The sequence below is a fragment of the Aedes aegypti genome, unplaced genomic scaffold (genome assembly GCF_002204515.2).
Source record: "Aedes aegypti strain LVP_AGWG unplaced genomic scaffold, AaegL5.0 Primary Assembly AGWG_AaegL5_hic_scaff_700_PBJ_arrow, whole genome shotgun sequence".
Classification (NCBI taxonomy): Eukaryota; Metazoa; Arthropoda; class Insecta; order Diptera; family Culicidae; genus Aedes; species Aedes aegypti.
The window spans coordinates 1-25,681 of record NW_018736386.1 but is presented as its reverse complement, the minus strand read 5'-3'; the positions used below and the strand labels follow the sequence as shown (position 1 = coordinate 25,681).

Genomic DNA, 25,681 nt, shown 5'->3' with positions numbered 1-25,681 from the left:
AAGAAGAAGATCTTACCAACTGTATTTTTTAATGAATCTGACCTGAGTTTTATTATTAAGAAACCACTCAGATTTCTCAAGAAATTTTCCAAAAAATCTTTAGCTAAGCTATTTACCAACTGCTTTTTTTTTCTAGAATTCCAGGATTTCTTTCATATATTTCACTGAACATCTTATACCAGTTCACTAGTTCAACCTATTCAATGCTTTCTCAAAAACTTTCATGTAAGGTACCGTGGGGGGTGTCCGGCCATTTGGCCGAACGCCGTTTGGCCGAACGCCATTTGGCCGAATGTCATTTGGCCGAACGGGTCATTTGGCCAAATGCCGTTTGGCCGAATCACGAAAAAAAAATTGCTTCAACTCTGATAAGTAGGAGTCATAAGTGTGGCCCAATAACTAATCAGGTAATTCATTTATTGATTTTAATAATGTAGCCAAACGTCATATTTGTCGCTATATTGATGATCCAAGAGAATAATTAAAACGATCCATCTCGCATCAAGACTCAAAGTCGTTCCTGGATTACCAACGGTGTGCTAGGTTTACTCCTGATTGATTTTCATCAGATTTTTTTTCTTTTAAATATAGGCTATTCTTTCGATTTGTACTGGTTCCATAACTATTGTAATAATAAATCTTAGATTTTTTTGGATATTTTACCTTCTCTAAATTACCGGCAGATCTTTGTAGTTATACTGATGTAATATTTTTTTGCATTACACTTGCTTTAATTTTTATAAGAGATGTTTCCTTCTTTTGATCATAGGCTGTTCTTTCATATTTGAATAATTTTCATAGTTTATTGGAATTATGGCTTATAATACGCTCATAAAGAATCTTATTAAAAACATATTATTTAGCGTAAGGGTTAACTTAGGTAAGATTCATTCTCCTCCAAGATTAACTCTGCACCGTTGCTTTCGTATATCAATAAATCGAACGATTCAGTTAACGTCAAATAGGCTCACTGTTTCTCCGTCGAGAAAAGAAGAAGCCAAAACTCGTGTTTGCTAGAACTATGAATAAAATCGCCTAATACGATTGGAAGCATTGAAGCGAACCGATGCTACAGAAGACGAATAAATCTTAAACTGTCTTTTAGTTACTGTCAAAAGCTGACTACAAACGCATTGCGAAAACCTCTGCTGGCTACTATTACCGCTAGCAGAGAAGTTAATAATTGCTTTCATTTAGGATGTTCTTTTTTCAGCATGGACTATTTCTTGAACTAATACTAAAGAGCTGTACATACATGATGATTTATCCTTCTTTAAGAATAAAATGTTCTTTGAAATTCATTAAAAAATCATGCTAACTATCATCTATCATCTATTATTTTCAATTTCGGCCAAACGGCATTCGGCCAAATGGCGTTCGGCCAAATGTCCCGGAATCCCGTGGGGCAAGTGGGTAATGGATTTCGCATAATTGGTATTCTTTAAATCCTAGAAACTTTAAATTAAAACAAATAAGATCGTGTATATTTTTTAGCTTGACTCCCACCAAATATGAGCAGTATGCTAAAATTTATTGTTATGTAAAATTGAAAAAAGTACAGAATTTTTTTTGAAAGACGTCTCCTTACTATTCACTTGCTCCAAGTGAAGTGCGACAAGTGAAAAGTTTATTGTTTTGAACAATAAATTCAAAAACTAACAGTTATATTCACGATTTCTATAACCTTTAACATTTGTTAAAGCGTACCAATGAACAATAACATAAGTAACATGTAAACAAAGAAAATTTTATTCTTGTTACTTGAATTTTCTTCTGTTCAGTTATGTTTGTTGAAATGATTGACAACATTATAACTGCAACATTTCCAATGTTAGTTCTTACATCATGAGACTGCAATTGCATTTCTGCTCTGTAGAATTTACAACGCTCGTTATTTGTTCAGAAAATCGGATATGACGTCGGGTAACTCTTGGGGAGAAATCGAACGGAATCCTTCAATAAAGTATTAAGAAACTTTTTTATGTGGATACACCTATACCCCATTTTATATGTTTTGAACTAACTTTACATAGACATTCCACGAGATTTCCGTGCGTTCTCTTATACTGGAACTTTTCAATCAACGTCTTCCTTTTGATCGACTGTCCGAAGTAAACATATCAATATCGTAATATTTGGCAACCTTTTTTTAGAGAAGTTCTATGATTTGGCCATGATAATAGCTTTTAACGCTTTGATATAGTGTTTCTTGAATTATCAGCACGTTCTGTTGTTCTATGATAATTGCGAAGCTTGTATACTTATAGCTACCTAAAGAGAAACACAAATTCATTCTCTAATGAGAAACTTTTCACTTGCCCCACGTGATTAGAAAATTGACGGTGTTTCAATTAGGTTATTTTTAGGTCTATGTCGAATTAATTCCAAAACTTTTTTATTGCAGTTTAAAACTGACAGAGGGGGCAACTTATAAGTGGTACAGAAATTATTGTCCGCAACTTTTTTCCGCTAAAATATTAAATAAGATTGCACGCCGCCAACTTGTTACGGAGTTATAGTTGACAGGTTAACAATCTTTCGCTCTATTATGCAATAATGGCTGAAAATCTCAGAAATCTCTTACCTATCGTAATGTTCTCAATGGCCTCAAAGGTTTACGCATGAATTTAAGACGTTAATTCACATATTCAGTTAAATATATCAATTATTTCACTTACCCCATTTACCCACTTGCCCCGCGGTACCATTATGTGAAATACATCCTATTTGAAACAAGGAGCATGACTATGGTGGGATGCCTAATGGTCATTATGCCAAATGGCCACTCAGTGTTTCATACAGTTATGCCAAATATTTTTATACCAACTCATTTTATGCTAACCTTACCATACGAGTTCTCCATCGATATATTTCGCCCATATCATTGATAAGATAATACTGAAAGAAATGTGTTGTGTAGAATTAAACATATCGTTTGTACATTTTATGGGAATTTACTGTATGAACAATAATCATGAATATCTATGTACTTGTTATGTCACATCCACATAAGACGTTAGCCTGTCATATATGAGATACACGCAAAGGCTTCAGCTTTCTGGGGAATGTTATAGAATCGAAACTACCTTTTTTTCAACGCAAGTTGATTGTATGCAAAATTTAAGTGATGTACACAGCGAAAAAATGTGAAAAATGGAATTCATTGCCAAAACAGTTTCAGAAGACATGTTATGATTCTTCTTAATTAATTTTATCAAAACCGTACGAGAGCTACTTACAGTCAGTGACACAAAAGCAATAACCAAACAGCATTTTTTCTATACAAAATGCTCAAGATTGGGCTCTGTGTCTCGGTTTCTGGAAGTCCGAGTGACTGTAATTTGGATGACGAACAACAAATAATTTGAAGTTTTACCTGTAGTGAATTCGTTTTATTGCAGTCATTTTACAAAGAGTTTCAGAGGGTTGTTCACTACCGAAAAACTAAACATTACATATACTTTGCAATTGAATTAAATGGACAAATGATGTAAAGTTCGCGAAATGTTGGAAAAACCGGTTTAATCTAAATTTAATCGTGTAATTTCAACCAAATTGTATCTAAAATGAAAGTTTTAAGTGCAAACTAGCATGCTTGGTGATTAGATCACAAACAAAGTTTGATAAATTTTATTTTAAATTTTATGTAAACATCAATAAAACTCGTGTTTTATACAACTTCGATGACTGTAGCTAAAAATTGTGACGTGCTGGAACATTTATGAAAATAGCATTAGATTCAGCAACCCCAAATCTACTCGAGACACATAATTTGATCCTAGAGACATTGCGAAAATGTCATTTTTATTTACGCTGTGTTACCCTTCTTTAGCTTTGAGTTGTGAAATTATGAAGTTTGATGTTTTCCCCCAGGGAACCGGGAATTCAGGACAATTTGACATGTGGTCAAGTTATTCAAATATATTCGAACCACCTGTAGACTTGATTTGCCAAATTCATTGAAAATTGATATGTCAAAGCCAGGTTTCAGATTCGCCAATATAATGGCCAATTCCACCAGTGAAACGGTATTTCGGAAAACCCAGCATGTGACCAAGTCATCCAAAAACGGTCGAACTATTTTTATTTAGACTTATCATTTATCATGAAGTTGATATGTCGCAAGCCATGAACTCGAAATTAAAGTGTTTACTTGATTCTTTAAGTGGAATTATTCAGTTACTCCTCGTGATGAATCCAAAATCACGGTGAATTTTCTAATCGATGACGGGGTTCAAAAAAATTTGTGATTGACCCTGAAAATTCAACTGAAATTCATTGAAAAACGGATTGGGAAATAATATTTTTGATATTGAAAATTTCAATCAAGTTTGATGTCAGGTCTAGACTCGCATGAAGGAATGAATGCACCCCCGGTAATACAAACACATAAAACAGGTTGTGTTGCACATGGATGTAAAGCCAACGTTAAAAGATGTTCAAAACGATTTTCCTAAGCACCAGCTAATTCAAAACTGACAACTGAATATTTTGTTCGAGATTAGCGCAGCGAATTGTATAGTGTGACAGTTATGCGTAGAAATAAAGTAGTTGGACAGTTATGCGTGGAAATTCAACAATGGGACCAATGACTTGGCTGGCTTTTCATTGAGTTTCCGAACAAAGTTAATTTTTGGTAAGTGTTTTCTAAAACTATACGTAAAAATAAACTGTTTGATGACAGAAAGTCAAAATGCACCAAAAAGTAACATGGGACAATTATGCGTATAACGGCAGTGTACGTCGATTTTGAAAAAGTAATAAAAAATTGTTAATCTATATGCATAAAAAAGGAATGCACTCAGGCAAATGGACTATCGATAAACATAGGAACCCCTTATGAAAATTCGCCACAAGGAATCGGGTTGAAATTCATAAATTTACCTTATGAAAACCGAAATTGAAAACAAAAATAGTTTTCGCGGCAAGCTGGAATCGAACCAAGGACCTTGCGATCGATAGGCTCGGTCGTACACCTCGCGCCTATCGACGCCTTGGTGTTGAGTGATGCTAAAACGAAACATAAAGCGTTTGTATTGCGATAACCGTTCCATCTTTCATAAGGCAAAATGCATGAATTTCGATTGTCAGTTCTCTGCGTGTGCTGCTTCTGATGTTCTGAAATTGCATAAAGTTTGTCAATTGTGAAAAAAAACTTTTATAGCTATTTGAAGAAACTACATCAAAAAATCATAGCATGCAATTGAATATTTAAAAGTCAAATGAAATATTGAACTTTTTATCAAAAATTGTTGAAAAAACATGAAAACTATGATGTCATTCGATTTCGAATACTGAGGCATTCGGGAATTATTTCTGGAATTGGAATTGAACTGATTTTTTTTAACACCATTCTTACAATTCTTCCCCTAATTGCAGGTTGCATGTGAATGTATCATCGCCGCTGCATCTAAGAAGGACAAGGGCCAAGGGCTTTGGGTCGAAACTGGTGCAGAAATCCTGAAGAAGCTGTTACACTTTCCAAAAACGAGGAAATCCGTGTTCGAGCTTTGGTTGGCCTCTGCAAGCTGGGAAGCTCGGGTGGTTTGGATGCATCGATTCGCCCATTCGCCGACGGTTCGACGAAGAAACTTGCCGAAGCTTGTCGGAAGTTCTTGATCAAGCCCGGCAAAGATAAAGACATTCGAAAGTTTGCCGCCGAAGGTTTGGCTTATCTCACGCTGGATGCTGAACGTGAAGGAGAAATTGGTCGAAGATCGTGCCGCCATACAAGCGCTGATTGAACTGGCCAAAACTGGAGATCAGTCGGCGATTTATGGTGTCGTAACCACGCTGGTCAATTTGGTCAACGCATACGAAAAGCAGGAACTTCTTCCGGAATTGGTACAACTTGCCAAGTTCGCAAAGCATCACATTCCGGAAGAACACGAGTTGGATGACCCGGACTTTGTGAGTGGTCGTATAATAGTTCTCGCTAATGAAGGAGTTACTTCCGGTTTGGTTGCCTTATGCAAAACTGAAAGCGACAACAGTAAAGAAATGATTGCTCGTGTTTTCAACGCACTCTGCAGTGAGCAAGAAGTTCGCGGAAAGGTGGTTCAACAAGGCGGAGCTAAGGGTACTGATTCCTTTATCTCTGAAGGGAACCGCCAACGGAAAGCGCCACGCTGCTCAAGCATTGTCTCGCATTGGCATCACAATCAATCCTGAAACTGCTTTCCCAGGTCAGAGAAATCTGGAAGTCATAAGGCCTCTACTCAATCAATTGCATCCAGACTGTTCCTCGTTGGAGAACTTTGAAGCATTGATGGCTCTTTGCAATCTTGCGTCTATGAACGAATCCACCCGACAGCGCATCATCAAAGAACAAGGTATCAGCAAAATCGAAACTTACATGACAGAGGATCACATGATGTTGCAGCGGGGCAGCTACTCAAGTCATGTGTAATATGGTTCAGTCCCCTGACGTTGTCAAGATGCATGAAGGCGAGAATGACCGAGTCAAGTTCTTGGTGTTGCTTACAATGGAAGAAGACGAGGACACTGCAGTTGCCGCATCGGGAGCACTGGCTTACCTTACATCGGTTAGTGACATCTGCTGCGAAAAAGCATTCAGCCCTACCTGTTGGCAGGAAGCCTTCAACACGTTGGTTGCCAACCCGAGCCCGGAAGTGCAATACCGTGGCACTGTCATCATTTACAATATCATCAATCTAATAAAACACTGGCAGAGAAAATTTTCGATACAGATCTACTACGGATGCTGTATGGCGTGACGCAACTAAACGACGAAAAACGAGCCAAGGCCATCGAAATGGCACAAAAGTGCCTGAAGATTGCCGAAGAGTATCGCCTTATTGAGGAGAACAAGGATGCTGATATGGCCCCTGATGTATTCGAACAGCAAAAGCAGGATGCGGACAATTGAAGAGATCGATGAGTAAGACGATTACCGGTCTCAAGCAAAAACTACGTACTGAAAGTGCATTACACGGGAAAAGTTGTTCATTTCCGACTTTTATGTAATTTAGTTTTAATTTTTTAAAACTACATTAAGAGTTTGATCAAAACTAGGTTTAGTGTTTTTCGTAATAAAATATTTATCCAAGTCTGAACGGTTTTTATTCATCCTCTCTAATTAAGTCGGTGCACCGCGGTAGTTAGTAGACAGCATTCTAAGTTCTTGAGGCTTTTTCCATGGAAGTCGCATAATACTAAACGCACTATATTCTGTTCGAGTAGACTGCCATGTGTAGCATAAGCATAGATGACCGTACAATTCGTAGTTGCTACTCCGTGATTTACCAGAATAATCGAAGTAGTACAAGGAACCTTGAAGCTTGAGAGTAGCTTTCCATCTTCAATGTACACTCGAGAACTCCCAAACATTAAAAAATCTATAACGGCGCCGGCCATGTCCTTAAGGTCATCGTGGAAGGGAAGGAATGTTGGTATGACATCCATTGTTACTAGAGACCGAGTACACCTCTGCATATCCATGGTTGTCATGGGAAGGAGTTTTGTTAGTGGGGAAGGATCGAAGCTGCATGATCAGGATTCACCTGGTAACTGATGCGATTAATGCAAAAATACTAAAACCCTCATCTCTCAGCAAATACATAATGGATTCATATAATATTTTGGCAGTATACTGGCTCGCATATCTAGTTTCTAAAAGTGACCAGAGGATTTCGGAAATGTTCCTGTGGACGAAGTTATTCCGGTGGGTCACTGGGTCAAGTCTGGGTCAGGTGAAAGAATGCCGTGGATTTGTGCCCCTATAGGTAGGCAAACTTCAAGCCGCAGATTATTTCCTGAATCGAATATAATGTAAGCTGCTTACGAAAAACAGGTGTTTTGTTTTCATTTCATATGAAAATTTCTATAGTCTAACATACCCCAAAATATCTTTATACCCCGGGGTAAGTGGGACCTATCGAAACAAGCACCAGAAAGGTTGGTAAATGGCTGGGCATGGCGTACCATTGGTACCTCGCGTACCTGAAGGAATAATATGGACTCCTTTGTGCGGTCGTCCTTACCCTCTTGCCCAGCAACTCCTATCCCTACCTCCTCGTAGTACTGGCCGGGGTACGAGTAACCTTGGGGAAGATCGGATAACCAACCACCGGTGGGAACTTTGGTCGTATGCTGACAGGGAAGGGGGGATTTGCTTTTGCTTTTGCTTCTGCAAACCTTGATCGTCTGTACTCCATGTTAGGAGCGGTTCACAGCAGCGTCTGTTCCCCATGTCAGGGGCGGCTGATCATCGTCCGAGTGTCAGAGAAGGACTCTAAGCTAAACTGCGCACTATGGTACTCCGAAGACCACAGCGACGTAAAGGGACTAGCGATTGGAAGCTCGGTACGTGGAACTGTAAATCTCTCAACTTCATCGGGAGCACACGCATACTCGCCGACGTGTTAAAGGACCGCGAATTCGGCATCGTAGCGCTGCAAGAAGTGTGTTGGAAGGGATCAATGGTGCGAGTGTTTAGAGGTAACCATACCATCTACCAGAGCTGCGGCAACACACACGAGCTGGGAACAACTTTTAAAGTGATGGGTGATATGCAGAGGCGCTTGATCGGGTGGTGGCCGATCAATGAGAGAATGTGCAAGTTGAGGCACAAAGGCCACACTGATGATGATATAGACGCTTTTTACGCGCAGCTCGAACGTGAGTACGACAGCTGCCCAAGCCGCGACGTCAAAATCATCATGAAGATCTGAACGCTTAGGTTGGCCAGGAGGAGGAGTTCAGACCGACTATTGGAAAGTTCAGTGCTTACCGGCTGACGAACGAAAACGGCCTACGACTAATTGATTTCGCCGCCTCCAAGAATATGGCCATTCGTAGCACCTACACTCCCGTGCATAAATTTGGGTTCACCCCCTAAAAACATGCAAAAGTGTTCTGGCCATATCTCTGTGATTACACGTCCAATTGAAACTCTCTTAGCCGCATTCGAAAGGCAAAGAGTTATTCTTACTTCGTATGTATTTTTCCAAACACATTCTTTGAACTTTGTGTACTAAATTTGTACTTAAAGTTGGGACATTTTTCAAAAAACACACTGAAAAATCATATCTAATTACCTCAGCATCGGATCGACCAAAATTTTGAATCAATTTGTCATTAGAATCGTAATCTTATATAATTTGAAGAGCACTCATGAAATTTTGGTGGAAAAATCTGAAAAGTATTCAAAATCAATAAAACAGTCAGTCAAGTCATCGTTCAAAAGTTTGGGTTTACCCCTCAGTATGGTGTATCGTGCAAAAGTTTGGGTTCACCTGAACTTACTTAAATCTGTGAAATCTCAGACCACTCATGTACGCGCCATTATTTGCGCTCAAAAAAGCTTTAAACTATTAAAATCGGTTGAAAAATGGCCGAGATATTGACAAAAATTATGTGCGTGCTGATCAGGTGAACCCAAACTTTTGCACGATGACTTGACTGACTGCTTCATTGATTTTGAATACTTTCCAGATTTTTCCGCCAAAATTTCGTGGGGTCTCTTCAAGGAATATAAGATTACGATTCTAATAACACTTTGCTTTGAAATATTGGTATTAAAGAAAATTAGATATGATTTTCTAGGGTGTTTTTTGAAAAATGTAACAACTTTAATTAAAAATTTAGTATACAAAATTTGAAAAATGTTATTGGAAAAATACATACGAAGAAGAATAACTCTTTGCCTTTCGAATGCGGCTTTAAGAGTTTCAATTGGACGTGTATTCACAGAGATATGGACAGAAAACTTTTGTATGTTTTTGAGGGGGTGAACTCAAACTTTTGCACGGGAGTGTACTTCCAGCACAGCCTTCCATACCGATACACCTGGAGATCACCACAGCAGACAGAATCGCAAATCGACCACGTTCTGATTGATGGACGGCACTTCTCCGACATTATCGACGTCAGGACCTATCGTGGCGCTAACATCGACTCTGACTGGATAAAGCCCCTCTTGAGGACTGCTGGAAAACAGTAAAAGCAACTGAGAGCAACGTCGGGTACGTGGGACGGAGTGACGAGGAGTGCTAGGAGGTTTTGGAGGAGAAGAATGCAGCGCGGGCGGTCATGCTGCAGCAAGGGACCCGGCAGAACGTGGAGCGTTATAGACGGAAACGGCAACAGCAGACCCGCCTCTTTCAGGAGAAAAAACGCCGCCTGGAGGAGACGAAGTGCGAAGAGATGGAACAGCTGTGCCGGTCTCAAGAAACGCGTAAGTTCTATAAGAAGCTCAACGCATCCCGCAACGGCTTCGTGCCGCGAGCCGAGATGTGCAGGAATAAGGAAGGGAGCATTTTGACGGACGAGCGTGAGGTGATCGAAAGGTAGAAGCAGCACTTCGACGAACACCTGAATGGCGCTGAGAGCACAGGCAATGAAGGACGGGACAACGGAGCAAATGCCTTCGTCAGTATTGCGCGCGATGGAAACCAACCAGCCCCCACTTTGAGGGAGGTTAAGGATGCCATTCATCAGCTCAAGAACAATGAAGTTGTTGGTTAGGATGGTATCGGAGCTGAACTCATAAAGATGGGCCCGGAGAGGCTGGCCATTTGTCTGCACCAGCTGATAGGCACAATCTGGGAAACAGAACAGCTACCGGCATTGGCGTAGCTAGGATTTTTTTCTGGAGGCGGCCTAGGGGGGGGCTAGCAAATACTTGTTTTACAGAAGTAATGTCGGTCGCAATAATCACGATTTTCACAAATTTGGTAGTTTTTACAGATTTGTATCGATTTCATTCATTTATAATTTTGTCTCATTTCGTGGCATATCAGTGATATTTGTAAATTTCAATCGTCGCTACGAAACAGATTCAACAGGTTACAACCAGTCAAAAATCTTTAAAGAATTCTAGCAAAAAGCTCACAAGGATTGTCTTTTGTGTTTCTCCTTTGATTATTTCAGGAATTAAATCATGTGCTTTGAAGAGTTTCCTCTGAGAATCCCTACGGGAATTTATTCATGAATTATGTTCGCACTTTTCAGTTTTTTTTTTTTTTTTTAAGAACTCCTTTACTAGTTTTCATTGAGTTTCGTCCTGGGATTCCCCAAGAGAATCATTCTCAGACTTTTTGATCTCATCAGAAAAATTCTCGAAGAATCTCTATCGAACTGCCTAAAAAATCGTTTGAAGAACTCCTCATTACAAATTCTTTTAATACTTTCTCCTCGAAGGTCCTCTAGGTACACATTACATATAAATTCCAATTGTAAGTTTAAAGTATCCCCCTGCGTTCATAAATAATTTGTTTAGGATTTCTAAGGATTTCTCCAAAATATAGAACAAAAATATATAGGATTCTCACCAAAAATGACTTCACAATCAACAAGTAAGGATTCATCCCACGAATTCTTCAGAGAGTTCAAAAACAGTTTTTCCAACTTTGCTTTTGAATTTTTTTCTAAGGTTTCTCTATAGAATTGTTTGAAGAAATCGTAGCAAAATTATCCAGACATCCTGCAAAAATATTAATTGGCTCTTCCAGGTGTTACTGTAAGGATTCCTAGCAATATTCCACAAAAATTTCCTGAGCAATTTAAAAGAATTCAATTGGGAAATTTTATTCATGATTGCTCAGTGAAGCTCTCCGCAAGAAATCTGTACTTTTTCACAGATAATTATTTTTTTTGATTTATCTAAAATTAAGGTGCAACATCTCTTCCGTGAAAATAGTCAAAGATTCCCGAGTAATTTGTACAGAGATTTATTAAAGAATTATGTTATTGTTTCTTGTAGATTCTTCTGAAAAATTACCAAAGATTCATCTTAGCATTTTCCAGAGCTTTTTTTCATAAAACCGCACTAACGATTCTTTTGGGATTTTAATTGAACATTTTTTTCATCAGATTCACTAAACACTTGCAATTCATTCTTAATCTTAAAAAAAATCTCCAGAAGTTCCATCAAGTATTCTTTCAGGTTCTAGAAATAACTCATTTTTTGCGAATATAAATCTCAGGAATCTTCCATATAAAAAGACTTATAAAAATTTAAACACTCAATTTTTTGGGTCTAAAACTACTCCTGGAAAAACTTAATATTTTTAGGGATTGCTTTATAAATTCCTCTATGAATCACTCCATATCAGATTTCTAAAGTAACGAAAGGTTTGAAATAACCTTGTTGATAAGTTATTGAATAATTGCAGCTTAAACATACTTCGGAAAATATCACTGAATTCCTGTCGTAAAATTTGAGAATTTCTAAAACATGTTAACAATGTACCTCACAGAAAAGCTCAAGTGGTTCTTGTAGGATTTACTACATAAAATCGTATTCTTTTTCGACGTCTTTTATAATAGAAAATGATCCATGTTAAAACGTATGAAATTTTTACTGAAAGTATTTGTAACTTGAGTCTTATATAATATTTAGTATGAACTCTGAAGATTCATGATACTATGGTGAACATATTGATATAGAACCCATTTTTTCCTAACTCTAGAAATTCCAAACAAACATTTTTGAAGGTTTTATTATCGACTATTTTGTAGTACTGTAGAAGTTTAACGTGAAAATGCAAGATTCTAATTAAACCCTTTCTTTCCCACAGCTTTGTTTGACAATTTAACTATCAAAATGGCGTTTCAAAAAACAAAAAGTTTTTACAAATAAGCTATATTATTGAAAATCACAATATTTTTTTATTGTTTTTCAATAGTTAGTTGATTGTTTTCCAATAGTTTGACCCTAAGGTCACTTATTTCGATGTTTGATAATAAATTTATTCCAATCATTATTGAGCTACTCGTACCAATTCGGTTTAGCTACCGTTCGTTGAAAATCGGTGGCACCTGTGCTACCATGGGAAAGAGAGGGTTAAATCTTAGTGAAAACTTCTGCATTACTCTGAAATTTTGTTGAGGAATTCCTTATGGATTTTCAGGAATAAGAAACCATACGCATAAGAATTCTGTAATTTTTCACAATTTGTATAATTAGATTTAGATTCTTTAAAACGATGCTTTTTGGAGTATGGAAATATTTGTACGAGGTTCCTCAAAGTGGTTTGCGAAGGAAGAAGAAACATTAAAATGTTGAAGCAAGTCGAACAATAGGTGGGCAATGGTACAATGAAAGATAATTTATAATATCTTCTCTACAGGTAAATTACAGGATAGTAAAATATTCTCTAATGAATTAACAAATAAAACAAATTTCTCAAGGTCCATCAGAATCTTTTTTATCCTTAAAAGCTATCCTTCCTTGATTTCTGGTTTTTCCAGGATTCTGCCAGAAAGCCTCTAGAAATTACGTTTTCGTATCGCACAAAAATTCAAACCAAGAACCAATTTCCAACGAAGTGTTTTAAGGAAAATCAATAGAAATTTCTTTATGTATATCTTAATAATTTTTCTCCTTCCCAGTTATAATATAGGGTAAGGGATGTTTTGAAATCATTTTTTTTTTACAATTCTTGAATGATCCGGGGATTTGAACCAAAATTTCTAAAAAAGAAAACATAGAAAACTTTTTGACGCAATTTGTGAAATATTTTAGAAATATTTCTTAACGACTTTTGATGAAATTTGAGGAAGAATTTGTAATAAAATTTTTGGGAAAACTATTTAAAGCAATTCAAAGAAGAATTTCTAATAGAACTTTCAGCGAAATACCTCTGAATTAGATTTAACAGAATTAATTATTTTTTGGAGGAATTGCGAGGAAAAACTTTTTGAAAGATAAAGTAACATTTTTAGGGTAAATCTGGGAACATTTTCCGAAACCAATTTGATAATAAAAAGTTGACATAGGAGTGGATGTCCACCAGGATGAATTCGCTTTGAAAGCAGTGTTGATCAGACTCATTTCCCCGAAATTCGAATTGTGAAGCCTTGAACTGTTATAACTGTGCGTTGTATTCCTGAGATGGAGGGGGAGGTGGTTGGGCTTGAGTGTTGCACATGGGATCCGACAGTTTCGATCTCGGTGGGCCGCAATTCAAGTTTCGGTGAAATGATTCGCACTCACTCACTCACTCATTTCATTTCACCGAAACTTGAATTGTGGCTCTCTGGGATCAAAATTGATCGATTTTGTGGGCAGTACTCAAGCTTAACCATCTGCTTTTCTATCTTAGGAGGATAGAGCATGGTTGTAGTGGTTCGTGGCTTCGTAGTTCGGAAAATGTTATTTTCGGGGAAATGAGTCTGAGCAACACTGTTTGAAAGTATGAACAAGTCCAACAATATTGTTTGACTTATTTCGAAAAGATTTGCAATAGTTCTGAAGTATTCCTTGAGGTATTTGATTAAACTAAAATTGTATAATGCATATCGAAAAGTTTTTTGAAAAATTGTGCTACTAATTTGTTGAATATTAATCAAATAATTTTGGAATTAATAATCTTTCTTGAAAAAATATTGTTCAAGCAATAAATTTAATCATGCAAAACTACTTAAAAATTGAATCAAAATCAAAGAGAGCTAAGGTCACTATGGTCGATTTTGTTACATTTTTTTTTTACGCCATGTTAAATTTCTACCATTCATTTGAAGAAAACTTGGCCATGCCGAAATTCCTTGAAAAATTCTTATTTTTCTACAAGAATTCCCGCTATGTATTGTCTGAGAAATTCCTTTAGTAACTTTGTCTATTTTTTCAATTATTTTTTTCGGACATCATACGAGTTGAAGTTAAATGGATTTTTTTAGTGGATTCTCATAAGGGTAATCATCATCACCACACACCTCGAGCAGGGTATCCTCCAAAAACATGAGAAATCAGACTGCAGTGCTGCTCTATGCTGAAACAGAATTAATTGGATTGTTCAGAAAAAAAAACTATTTTTTGGGATCAAACTTCCACTTTTTCATACCACGATATTTTTGGTAATGGATATGTCAGAAAAATTGTGCTTACCGCATACAACATGAAGCTAGTTCTAACAGTAACCAATCGATCGACAGCCGGATGGATAAGCTTTCGGTTGTCGCGTGATTCACCAAAGTCAGAACTATCACGCTGATGCTGTATAAGACAAGCGAGGTTTTCTCGCTATAGTGTTCTACAACATAAAATAACGTAACTACTGAAGAAATTTTTGTCAGTAACAAGAGTCATGTACCTAGATTGATTCAGAAGATTTTGCTGCAAGTTAAATTGTTTGTTTGTTTTTTTTTTAATTTTTTAATTTTATTATCATCAAAAATTCTGGGGGGGGGGGGCTGGATGGTTCTGGAGGGGGCCAGGCCCCCCTGGCCCCCCCTGTTCCTACGCCAATGGCTACCGGAGGAGTGGAAGGAAGGGGTAATATGCCCCATCTACAAGAAAGGCGACAAGTTAGATTTGAGAACTTTCGAGCGATCACCCTTCTAAATGCAGCCTACAAAGTATTATCCCAGATCATCTTCCGTCGTCTGTCACCTGTAGTAAACGAGTTCGTGGGAAGTTATTAACCAGATCTTTACTGTACGGCAAATCCTCCAAAAATATCGTGAATACCAGGTCCCAACGCATCACCTTTCCATCGATTTCAAGGCGGCATATGACAGTATCGATCGCGTAGAGCTATGGAAAATCATGGACGAGAACAGCTTTCCCGGGAAGCTCACAAGACTGATAAGAGCGACGATGGAAGGTGTGCAAAATTGTGTGAAGGCAAACACTTCAGTTCGTTTGGATCCCGCTGGGGACTACGACAAGGTGATGGACTGTCGTGCCTGTTGTTCAATATTGCAAAAGTTGGACTGGTGGTGAATGCGACCAAGACAAAGTACATGCTAGCTGGTGGGGCCGAGCGCGACAGGGCTCGCCTAGGTCGCAGTGTTACGATAGACGGGGATACGTTCGACAAGTTCGTCTACCTTGGATCCTTGCTGACGGCTGACAATAACGTTAGCCATGAAATACGGAGGCGCATCATCAGTGGAAGTCGGGCCTACCATGGCCTCTAGAAGAAGCTGCGGTCAAAAAAGATTCACGCCCGCATCCAATGTACCATGTACCAAACGCTTAAGGCCGGTAGTCCTCTACGGGCATGAAGCATGGACGATTGTCGAGGAGGACTTGCAAGCACTTGGAGTCTTTGAACGTCGTGTGCTTGGGACAATCTTCGGTGGTGTGCAGGAAAACGGTGTGTGGCGAGCCACGAGCTCGCCCAACTCTACGGCGAACCCAGTATCCAGAATGTGGCCAAAGCTGGAAGGATACTTATTTATTTATTATTTATTTTATCTTTATTAAGGAGACTTTCAGCCAGTGGCTGGTTCGTCTCCGTAACTGGAAGGATACGATGGGCAGGGCATGTTGCAAGAATGCCGGACAGCAACCCTGCAAAGATGGTGTTCGCTTCGGATCCGGTTGGTACAAGAAGATGTAGAGCGCAGCGAGCTAGGTGGGTGGATCAAGTGCGTATCTATTTGGCGAGTGTGGGGCAGAACGAAGGATGGAGAGATGCGGCCACGAACCAAGTATTGTGGCGTGAAATTGTTGATTCAGTGTTATTTGTCTAGATGTTAACTAAATAAATGAAAAAATGGTCAGTCTAACCAGAATCAAAACTTTTTCTACACGTTTCAAACATTTTCCTAGACAGTAGCACTGGGCCCAGATAGCCGTAGCGGTAAACGCGCAGCTATTCAGCAAGACCAAGCTGAGGGTCGTGGGTTCGAATCCCACTGGTTCTTTTCGGGTTGGAAATTTTCTCGACCTCCCAGGGCATAGAGTATCTTCGTACCTGCCACACGATATACACATGCAAAAATGGTCATTGGCATAGTAAGCTCCTCAGTTAAAAACTGTGGAAGTGCTCATAAGAACACTAAGCTTAGATGCAGGCTCTGACCCAGTGGGAACGTAATGCCAGAAAGAAGAAGAAGAGCACTAAAACATTCAAACGCACGATTTTTACCAAAAAAAATCAATCTTATATTACTTAATCGTTGAATAGGGAAAAAATAACTTTTTTTTAATATTTTTTTCTATTTTTATTTTTGAAATATGATTTTAAAATTGATCGAAGACAGAGAAAAAGAATCAAAATAAAGTATAGACCTAAAAATAACTAAATTGAAACACCGCCAATTTTCTAATCGCGCAAGTGAAAAGTTTCTCAGAGATTGAATTTGCGTTTTCTCTTTAGGTAGCTATAAGTAGGTATACAAGGTTCGCAATTACAGTGAGAGGCAAAATAAAGTGCCCACCTTACCAGTTTTCGAATTTCTCTCATTGATTTGGTTCAAATTAAAGTTAACACACCTAAATCTTTTGTGATATTTTATTTTTGATGTTCTTTTAAAGTTGCACTTACGAAATTTTGATTAAAAAAAGAATTTTACTTAAAGAAAAAGAAAATCAATTTGTATTGAAAAAAAAAGTAGTGACAAAAATAAGTGCCCACTTCCTTCTTGGCCCCAGAAAAGATGATTTAAGAAAAATAAAAAGCAATTTAATAGTTAATGTGTCCTCCTTTGGCCTTAAGGACTTGCTGGAGGCTCTTCGGCATGCTTTTCACCAGGTTTTGTAGGTGTTGTGGATCTAGTTCTTCCCAGGCGCGCTCCAAGGCTTCAAAATAATTATTTTTGTTGGTAACACCAGTTTTTTCAACCCTAGCATCGAGAATCGCCCACAAATTCTCGATGGGGTTGAGGTCTGGGCTTTGTGGAGGCCATTCCAGCGGTTTAATCCGACAAGACCGGAAGAAAGACTTGGTCTTCTTTCCAGTATGCTTCGGGTCGTTGTTCTAGAGAAATATGAATTTCTCTTCAAGGCCCGTCTGGATCAGCGAAACCTCCAGATTTTCCAGCAAGATGTTAATGTAGGAATCTGCCGTCATTATTCCGTCGATTTTCACGACGCTTCCTACTCCACTCCATGAAAAACACCCCCAGACCATCACATTTCATCACATCACACTTCCATGCGTCACCGTTCCTTGGATGTGGCGCTCCTGAAGCTCGAGCTGTCTAACCGAGAGCGGCGGGCTCGTGTGTGATGCAGAGCACCACATCCAAGGAACGGTGAAGCATGGAGGAGGAAATGTGATGGTCTGGGGGTGTTTTTCATGGAGTGGAGTAGAAAACCTCGTGAAAATCGACGGAATAATGATGGCAGATTCCTACATTAACATCTTGCTGGAAAATCTGGAGGTTTCGCTGATCCAGACGGGCCTTGAAGAGAAATTCATATTTCTCTAGAACAACGACCCGAAGCATACTGGAAAGAAGACCAAGTCTTTTTTCCGGTCTTGTCGGATTAAACCGCTGGAATGGCCTCCACAAAGCCCAGACCTCAACCCCATCGAGAATTTGTGGGCGATTCTCGATGCCAGGGTTGAAAAAACTGGTGTTACCAACAAAAATAATTATTTTGAAGCCTTGGAGCGCGCCTGGGAAGAACTAGATCCACAACACCTACAAAACCTGGTGAAAAGCATGCCGAAGAGCCTCCAGCAAGTCCTTAAGGCCAAAGGAGGACACATTAACTATTAAATTGCTTTTTATTTTTCTTAAATCATCTTTTCTGGGGCCAAGAAGGAAGTGGGCACTTATTTTTGTCACTACTTTTTTTTCAATACAAATTGATTTTCTTTTTCTTTAAGTAAAATTCTTTTTTTTTATCAAAATTTCGTAAGTGCAACTTTAAAAGAACATCAAAAATAAAATATCACAAAAGATTTAGGTGTGTTAACTTTAATTTGAACCAAATCAATGAGAGAAATTCGAAAACTGGTAAGGTGGGCACTTTATTTTGCCTCTCACTGTATCATAGAACAACAAAACGCGCTGATAATTCAAGAAACACTACTCAAAGCGTTAAATGCTATTATCATGGCCAAAATCATGGAACTTCTCTAAAAATAAGGTTGCCAAATATTACGATATTAATAAGTTTACTTCGGACCGCCGATTAAAAGGAAGACGTTGATTGAAAAGTTCCAATATAAGAGAACGCACGGAAATCCTGTGGAATGTCTATGTAAAGCTAGTTCAAAACATAAAAAAATGGGGTATATGTGTATCCACATAAAAAAGTTTCTAAATACTTTATTGAATGATTACGTTTGATTTTTGATTGCAGTCCCATGATGTAAGAACTAGCATTGGAAATGTTGCAGTTATAATGTTGTCGAATCATTTCAACAAACATAATTGAACAGAAGAAAATTCAATTAACAAGAAAAAAGTTTTCTTTGTTTACATGTTACTTATGTTATTGTTCATTGGGACGCCTTAAAAAATGTTAAAGGTAGTAGAAATCGTGAATGTGACTGTTAGTTTTTGGATTTATTGGTCAAAATGATTAACTTTTCACTTGCCTTACCTGTGGGGCAAATGAAAAGTAAAGAGACCTTTTTCAAAAACTTTTTCTGTTCTTTTTTCTTCAATTTTACATGAACATCAATTTCAGTATACTGCTTATATTTGGTGGGAGTCAAGCTAAAAATTATACACGACCTCATTTGTTTTAATTTAAGGTCTCTAGAATTTGAAGAATCCCAACTATGCGAAATCCATTACCCACTTGCCCCACGGTACCTTACATCATGAGAACGATTATTATATAATTTTTATTGAACTTTATTTGATACTAGTGGTCCCGGCAAACTTCGTCTTGCCATCAAGTAGGCTGTTTGAAAACGCTATTGATCGTCCCATACAAAATGACAGTTTCGTTCGCGCTCGTTTTTTTTAACTTTCCCGGAGAATATCCTGGTATTTTTATACACACAAACAAGCCATTTCGTGACATACAAACACCATTCCATTTTTATTTATATAGATTTCTACCAAAGTCAGTAGTTGCGAAAAACAGTTCCATCCCACTATGTGGTTAGCCACCATGCATAACAGTAGTAACAAATAATAAAAAATATTTAAAAATTCGTCAATTATTGAAAGTTTACGTGCTGCATTTCGATTGATAACTTATAAATGATATATTTTGAACTTGTTTTATACCTCTTTACGCTTTTAGTGAGGATTTTTTAGTTAAAATTAAACGCGAAATGACATAATCTTACATTTACGTTTTCTTCCTAAAACGTTACGTATTCTATGGCTCATTCCTTATGTACATCAAATGTGTACTCAGAATTGAAAATCTATGATTTATCAATCATATTATTGCAATGGTTGACTTACTGATGTGGTTTAACGCATGAAACTGGACGTGTCCCACTTGCCCCATTTAGCGAGGAAACTGCGTCTAATGGCTCATTGTCCATCTTTCTTCTAAGGTTTTCACAATTTCGAAATTATTCGATCACATTCATGCACACCACCAGCAAATATGTTGCCAAAATGTGATCGTGTTGTTGGATTTGCTAAATTTTGACATTTTTGAATTATATTGAACAATCTGTTTGAACTATCGTTTTTTTATGTCCCAGTTGCCCCGGGGTACCTTAATACAAAAGTTTTTCTAAGAACAACTTTCGGACGATTTTCATAATTTTATATTTGTATTATTGTTTTTTTTTTTGTCCAAATAAATACGTTTTGATGATACAATAAGAATCTTGAAATCATTCTGAACCAGTGAATCAAATTGTCATCAAAACAGACGGAAAACGAACAACAAAGCAAGCTCGATAATTCGAAAAGGGCTACTTCTAGGGCAGTGATCATAATAATAATAATTATGGTTCAGAATATGTTTCAAAATTATTATTGTATCATCAGAACGTGTTTAATTTGACAACAAAATATTGAAATTCGACCAAAAGTTGTTCCTAGAAAAACTTTTTTTTATTTAAAATTTCTCCATCATGAAACTTTGTCCGAAACATCTGTTTATCATTATGATTCTAATGTAAAAATTAAAAAAAAGTATCAAAAATGGAGCTTTCTGTGTAATTTAAAATTAAAGGTTTATTTTTGATTTTTTCATAAAAATAAGGCTGATACAAATATTAATTTTTCTTTTATGTCCGTGACCACTTGGAAGGTACCGGGGGGGGGGGGGGGGGGGGGGGGGGGGTTTATAAAAGTAAATAAGGAACAAAAAAATAAAAATGAAAAAAAAAAACATTTTTTTATATCTAACATAGTTGTTAAACTTTTTTCAATCGTCCTCTGGATCAATATTTTACCTGTTTTATACTTTAATAATTAAAAAAAATGAATCTTTTTTTCTCCCCTTCAACATTTTCGGATTTTGAAGGGGGGGGGGGAGGGGTTGACATAAAAGAAAATTAATATTTGTATCAGCCTAAATAATAAACCAAAATGTTCCAAATGTGGTGGAGTTCATACTCAATCCGAATGTAAAAAAAATCTGATGGGTTGTGTTTATTGTGGAAAAAAACATAACTTGTTGAAGGAGTGTTCAGTATATGTTGCACATCAACAACAATTCAATTTGAAAATAAAAAATAAACATAAATTATCTTATTCTGATACTATTAAAACTTCCGATGGCATTGCCTCTCATAATTTTTTTCGAACCTTTATCTGAAAATAATTGCAATGAGAAGTCAAAAGAGGAAACAAATAATTTTGTTTATAAGCCTCCTATAAAAAGAAAAAGAAACAATAAATCTTACAATCACAATCACATTTTTGAACCTCAACCTTCAACATCTTGTGATAAAAATTTTCCTTCCATGAATTCTTTAAATGAAAATCAGAGCATTCTTGGTTTCCAAAAACGCACTTCCGTATTTTCTTCTGACAAATTTGATGAAAGTAATAAAATTAAAAATAATTCTCAGAATAATAGGAATCAAAATAATGAACCTAATGAACATTTTGGAAGATATTATCGATTTTTTGGAAGTGAATGATTTTTGGAAGAACCTGATAAAAAAATTACCATTTTTAGCCACTTTTCTTGAAAAACTAAATTCATTTGGACCACTCATTAGTTCTTTGTTTTGTATCTAATGGCTCAAAGAAATAACCAAAACTTGAATATTTTGCAATGGTATTGTGGAAGTATTATTTCAAAAATTGACCGATTCAAAGCTTTACCTTCAAACAGTGGTGTTGATATATTCTGTTTAAATGAAACGTGGTTAGTAGATACTAAATATTTTAGTATTCCTTCATTCAATATAATCCGCAAAGATCGTAATATTTCATATGGTGGGATCATGTTTGAAATTCGTGAAAATATTCAATTCAAATTTTAGAATTTTCATTGGATTCTCAAATTGAAAATGTTTCTATTTCTGTCAAACATAATGACATTGAATTTTCGATTATTTGTTTATATATTCCTCCACAAGCAAGATTTTCTCTACAAGAACTTAAAACTATCTTGAACTCTGTTCCTTCTCCATTTTACATTCTTGGTGCCTTGAATGTTCATCATTTTGCTTGAGGCAGTGATATCCCAGTAAACACACCATCGTATATGATGGTATACAATAGTACAAAGGAGGAGGCGATATACGTACATCATGCATGCAGCCTTATGGCGCATGTACGTATATCGCCTTCACTTTTGTACTCTTATACGCTATCGTATACGAGTTTGTGTTCACTGGGATGACCGATGGTAGAGGATCATTAATTATGGACCTAATCGACGAATTAAATTTAAATATTTTGAACGATGGATCATTTACTAGGATTGCTGTGCCTCCTGCTCGTCATTCCTGTAGGGAAGATGGTGTATTAGTAGAAAAGAAAGCTATTATGCTAGACTAATGTTTGCGTAGAATAACGAATCCTTAAAATATGCATGCCTTTTTAAAAAAGTAGAAAGTTTGAAAATCTTAAAAAATTTGACGTATCGCCTTAATTTTTGAGCCTATTTAGTAATTATTATGAATATGAAAAATACTTTGGATCACGCAAGCATGATCGAACATGATCCTAATTTGATAGAATGAAAGTATTTTGTACCATAATTGAACTAAATATGGACAAATTACAATTTTCGTTAAGCACCTTCTGTCCTCAGTTTCGGACAGCTTCATTTGTTATATGATATCTTTGTAATTATTGCGTCAGTGTCTCAAAATACTTTCATTTTTCATGGGTTCCGTCGATCATGGTATCAAACATGCAATAAAATGAAGAAGAATGAACATTCAGAACAACATCGTAAAATGTGCTATTTTCCATCATATATGGAAGAGTTTTTTGATGGGCATCTTGCAAATTAAGAAAAACGCAAATTATTCTTGTAAATGTTGCAAATGCATTTAATTGGTAATTATAAACTATTCCTATAGTGTACACATTCAATGATGTTCAAATTTGCAGAATTCAAAGCATTTCCAGATCGTGTCCGGTATTGGGTGCCACCTTTCAAAATCGATCAATTTGGTACTAAAAAACATCATCAAAATGCATTGTCAAAATTCATATTTATATTTTCAAATTTATTTTTGTACACTATAAAAATGATAATATTTATCACAAATGGGTAACACGAACCCATAAAATCAATAGTTTTCGAATTATGAATTTAGTGGCTTAAGTGTCCGGTACTGGGGATCTCCCCCTATTGATTTATCGCTTTGTTCAAATAGTTTGTACTTGAAGTCGTCTTGGAAAATAATTGATGATCCCATTCAAATTTCCATTCACAATCCTCTCCGTGGGCAATTGAGTCCAGAACCTTCCCAAGTAACCACAAGCATTAAGGCATTCCCGTATTTTAACTTTAATTCAACGAGTGCAATGCATTATTGCTTTTATTCTGCAATATGCGTGCAGTAATGCTTTAATTCCATTTTATGAATACAATGTAGCATTGTTCTGTTGTAGCAGTGAAATGTGCATTAATGGGTGATATACGGTCACCATTCAATGCTTCATTGCATCATCTTACTCAATGCTTCATCGCAACAAAAAATGGCAAGATTTCATTGCTCTATTCATTGTCAACCTTCCCCTCACTCAGGCAAATAGACTATAGAAATAGTTGAATATCCCTAATGAAAATTCATCACAAGAAATCTTGTTGAAATTCGTAGATTTATCTTACGAGAAACCAGAATTTGAAAACAAAAAATAAGCAACAGCCTGCAATTGAACCAAAAACCTTACGATTGATAGGCCCGTGCGCACACCACACGGCTATCGACGATTCAATGTTCCGAGATGCTAAAACGATATATAAAACGTGAAGATTTAGCCCCACACAATGAAAACAAAACAAAATCTCAACAGCAAAAAAACGACAGCCGTGGTAAACTTGTAAGTGCAACAGTCGTGTCCACTTACTTATTGCGCACTTCACCCCAAATTGGACTATCACAAAGTTTGAAGAGTCCAAAAAATGTGATAAGGGTGCACGCTTGCATCGGATCATTAAAACGTATTCGGTACACTTGTTCCTTGAACCACAAGGAATAAGTGCACTAAAAACACTATCATGATTCGACGTAATCCTGAGCTGCTTACACACTTTCAATCGACAATATTTATCACTGGCAATGAAAGGGAGCTGCTTGAAGTTGCACAATTTTCCCGGCCATGACATCCAGCATTCATGGTCCGGAGGATAGGCGCGGCGAGTCATCGAAAACATCACACAATAGGTTAAAATCCCAGCAACAGGGAGTAAACAAAATACACATATGAATCGGCAAAAAAAAAGCAACGCTGACCTGACATCCAACGAACAAAAAAATACAAAAAAAAATTGTGTTTCTATTTTCAATCCTTTCCTTCATGCATTAAATACACTTTGGCTAAAGCTTTTATACGGTACAGACAGTAACTATACTTTAGCTATTGCCAGCATAGAGCTAGGAAATGTAGCCGTATTTACACTTTAATAGCGCCCTTTTCCACTTTAATACTGCATTAACGAGACATGTAATGCAGTATGACTTTATATGCCATATTTTATAGGAGCATATAAAGTGATATTAATGCAACTATATACAGCTGTACGGTTACTTGGGTTATGTTCATGATTTGACGAAAAATGTACATTGGAATAAATCTTCAAACTTGGTTTCTTCTGCTTTCAATAAATTTGATTATTCGCTTTCACCTCTTCAAAATTATGATAGTTTTTCACAAATTTTAATTGAATGTTTATATAAATCACAATGTAAGCAAATAAAATTGGGACCAGCGAAAAGAAAACATATTTCGTTTTGGTGAGATAACGATTGTACGATTGCATTGAAAAATAAAATCAAATGCTTTTAAACAATTTAGGCGTTCAGGATCAAGGGAGCATTATATTTTTTATTGCAAAACTGAAGCTCAGTTTACTCGAGTAACTAAATTTAAAAAAACGAAATTATTGGAGAAGTTTTGTTGAAAATCTTGATCCTGAAACTTCCTTATCTAATTATGGTCTGTTGCTCGAAATTTAAGAAATTACAATATACCTTCTACATCTGATCTGGAATATACAGAAGATTTGATTGATCAATTCGCTTCTAAAATTTGTTCCTGATTTTGTTCCTACATCCATCACATTTAAAAAACAACAATGTTATAATTATTTTGCTGAACTTTGTAAAGAATTTTCAATAGAGGAAATGGATTTGGCACTATCTATTACCAATAACACTGCTCCAGGATAATATTAAATTTATTGTGTTGAAAAATTTACCCGTTGATGGTAAATTACATTTACTTTCCTTATATTATTTATTCCTCTTTCAGAATATATTTCCATTACAATGGCGTTCTATTAAAGTAGTTAGTATTCTAAAACCTGATAAAAATCCTTTATTAGTAGATAGTAGAAGACCTATTAGCTTATTATCGTGTCTTCGTAAGCTAATGGAAAGAATGATTCTTAATCGTCTTGAATTATAGGCTGGGAAAA

The 25,681-nt window shown here is 36.7% G+C and overlaps 1 protein-coding gene across 1 annotated transcript; it reads left to right on the top strand.

The window, feature by feature from the left end:
• Positions 1-5,379: 5,379 nt before the first annotated feature.
• Positions 5,380-6,889, top strand: LOC110681313 (protein unc-45 homolog A-like; the record flags this gene model as incomplete). Its single annotated transcript, XM_021857071.1, is given in 6 exon segments — positions 5,380-5,478; positions 5,481-5,693; positions 5,695-6,078; positions 6,080-6,385; positions 6,387-6,672; positions 6,675-6,889. Coding segments are annotated over 6 exon segments (1,503 nt in total), but the record flags the coding sequence as incomplete, so codon positions are not given.
• Positions 6,890-25,681: the final 18,792 nt, after the last annotated feature.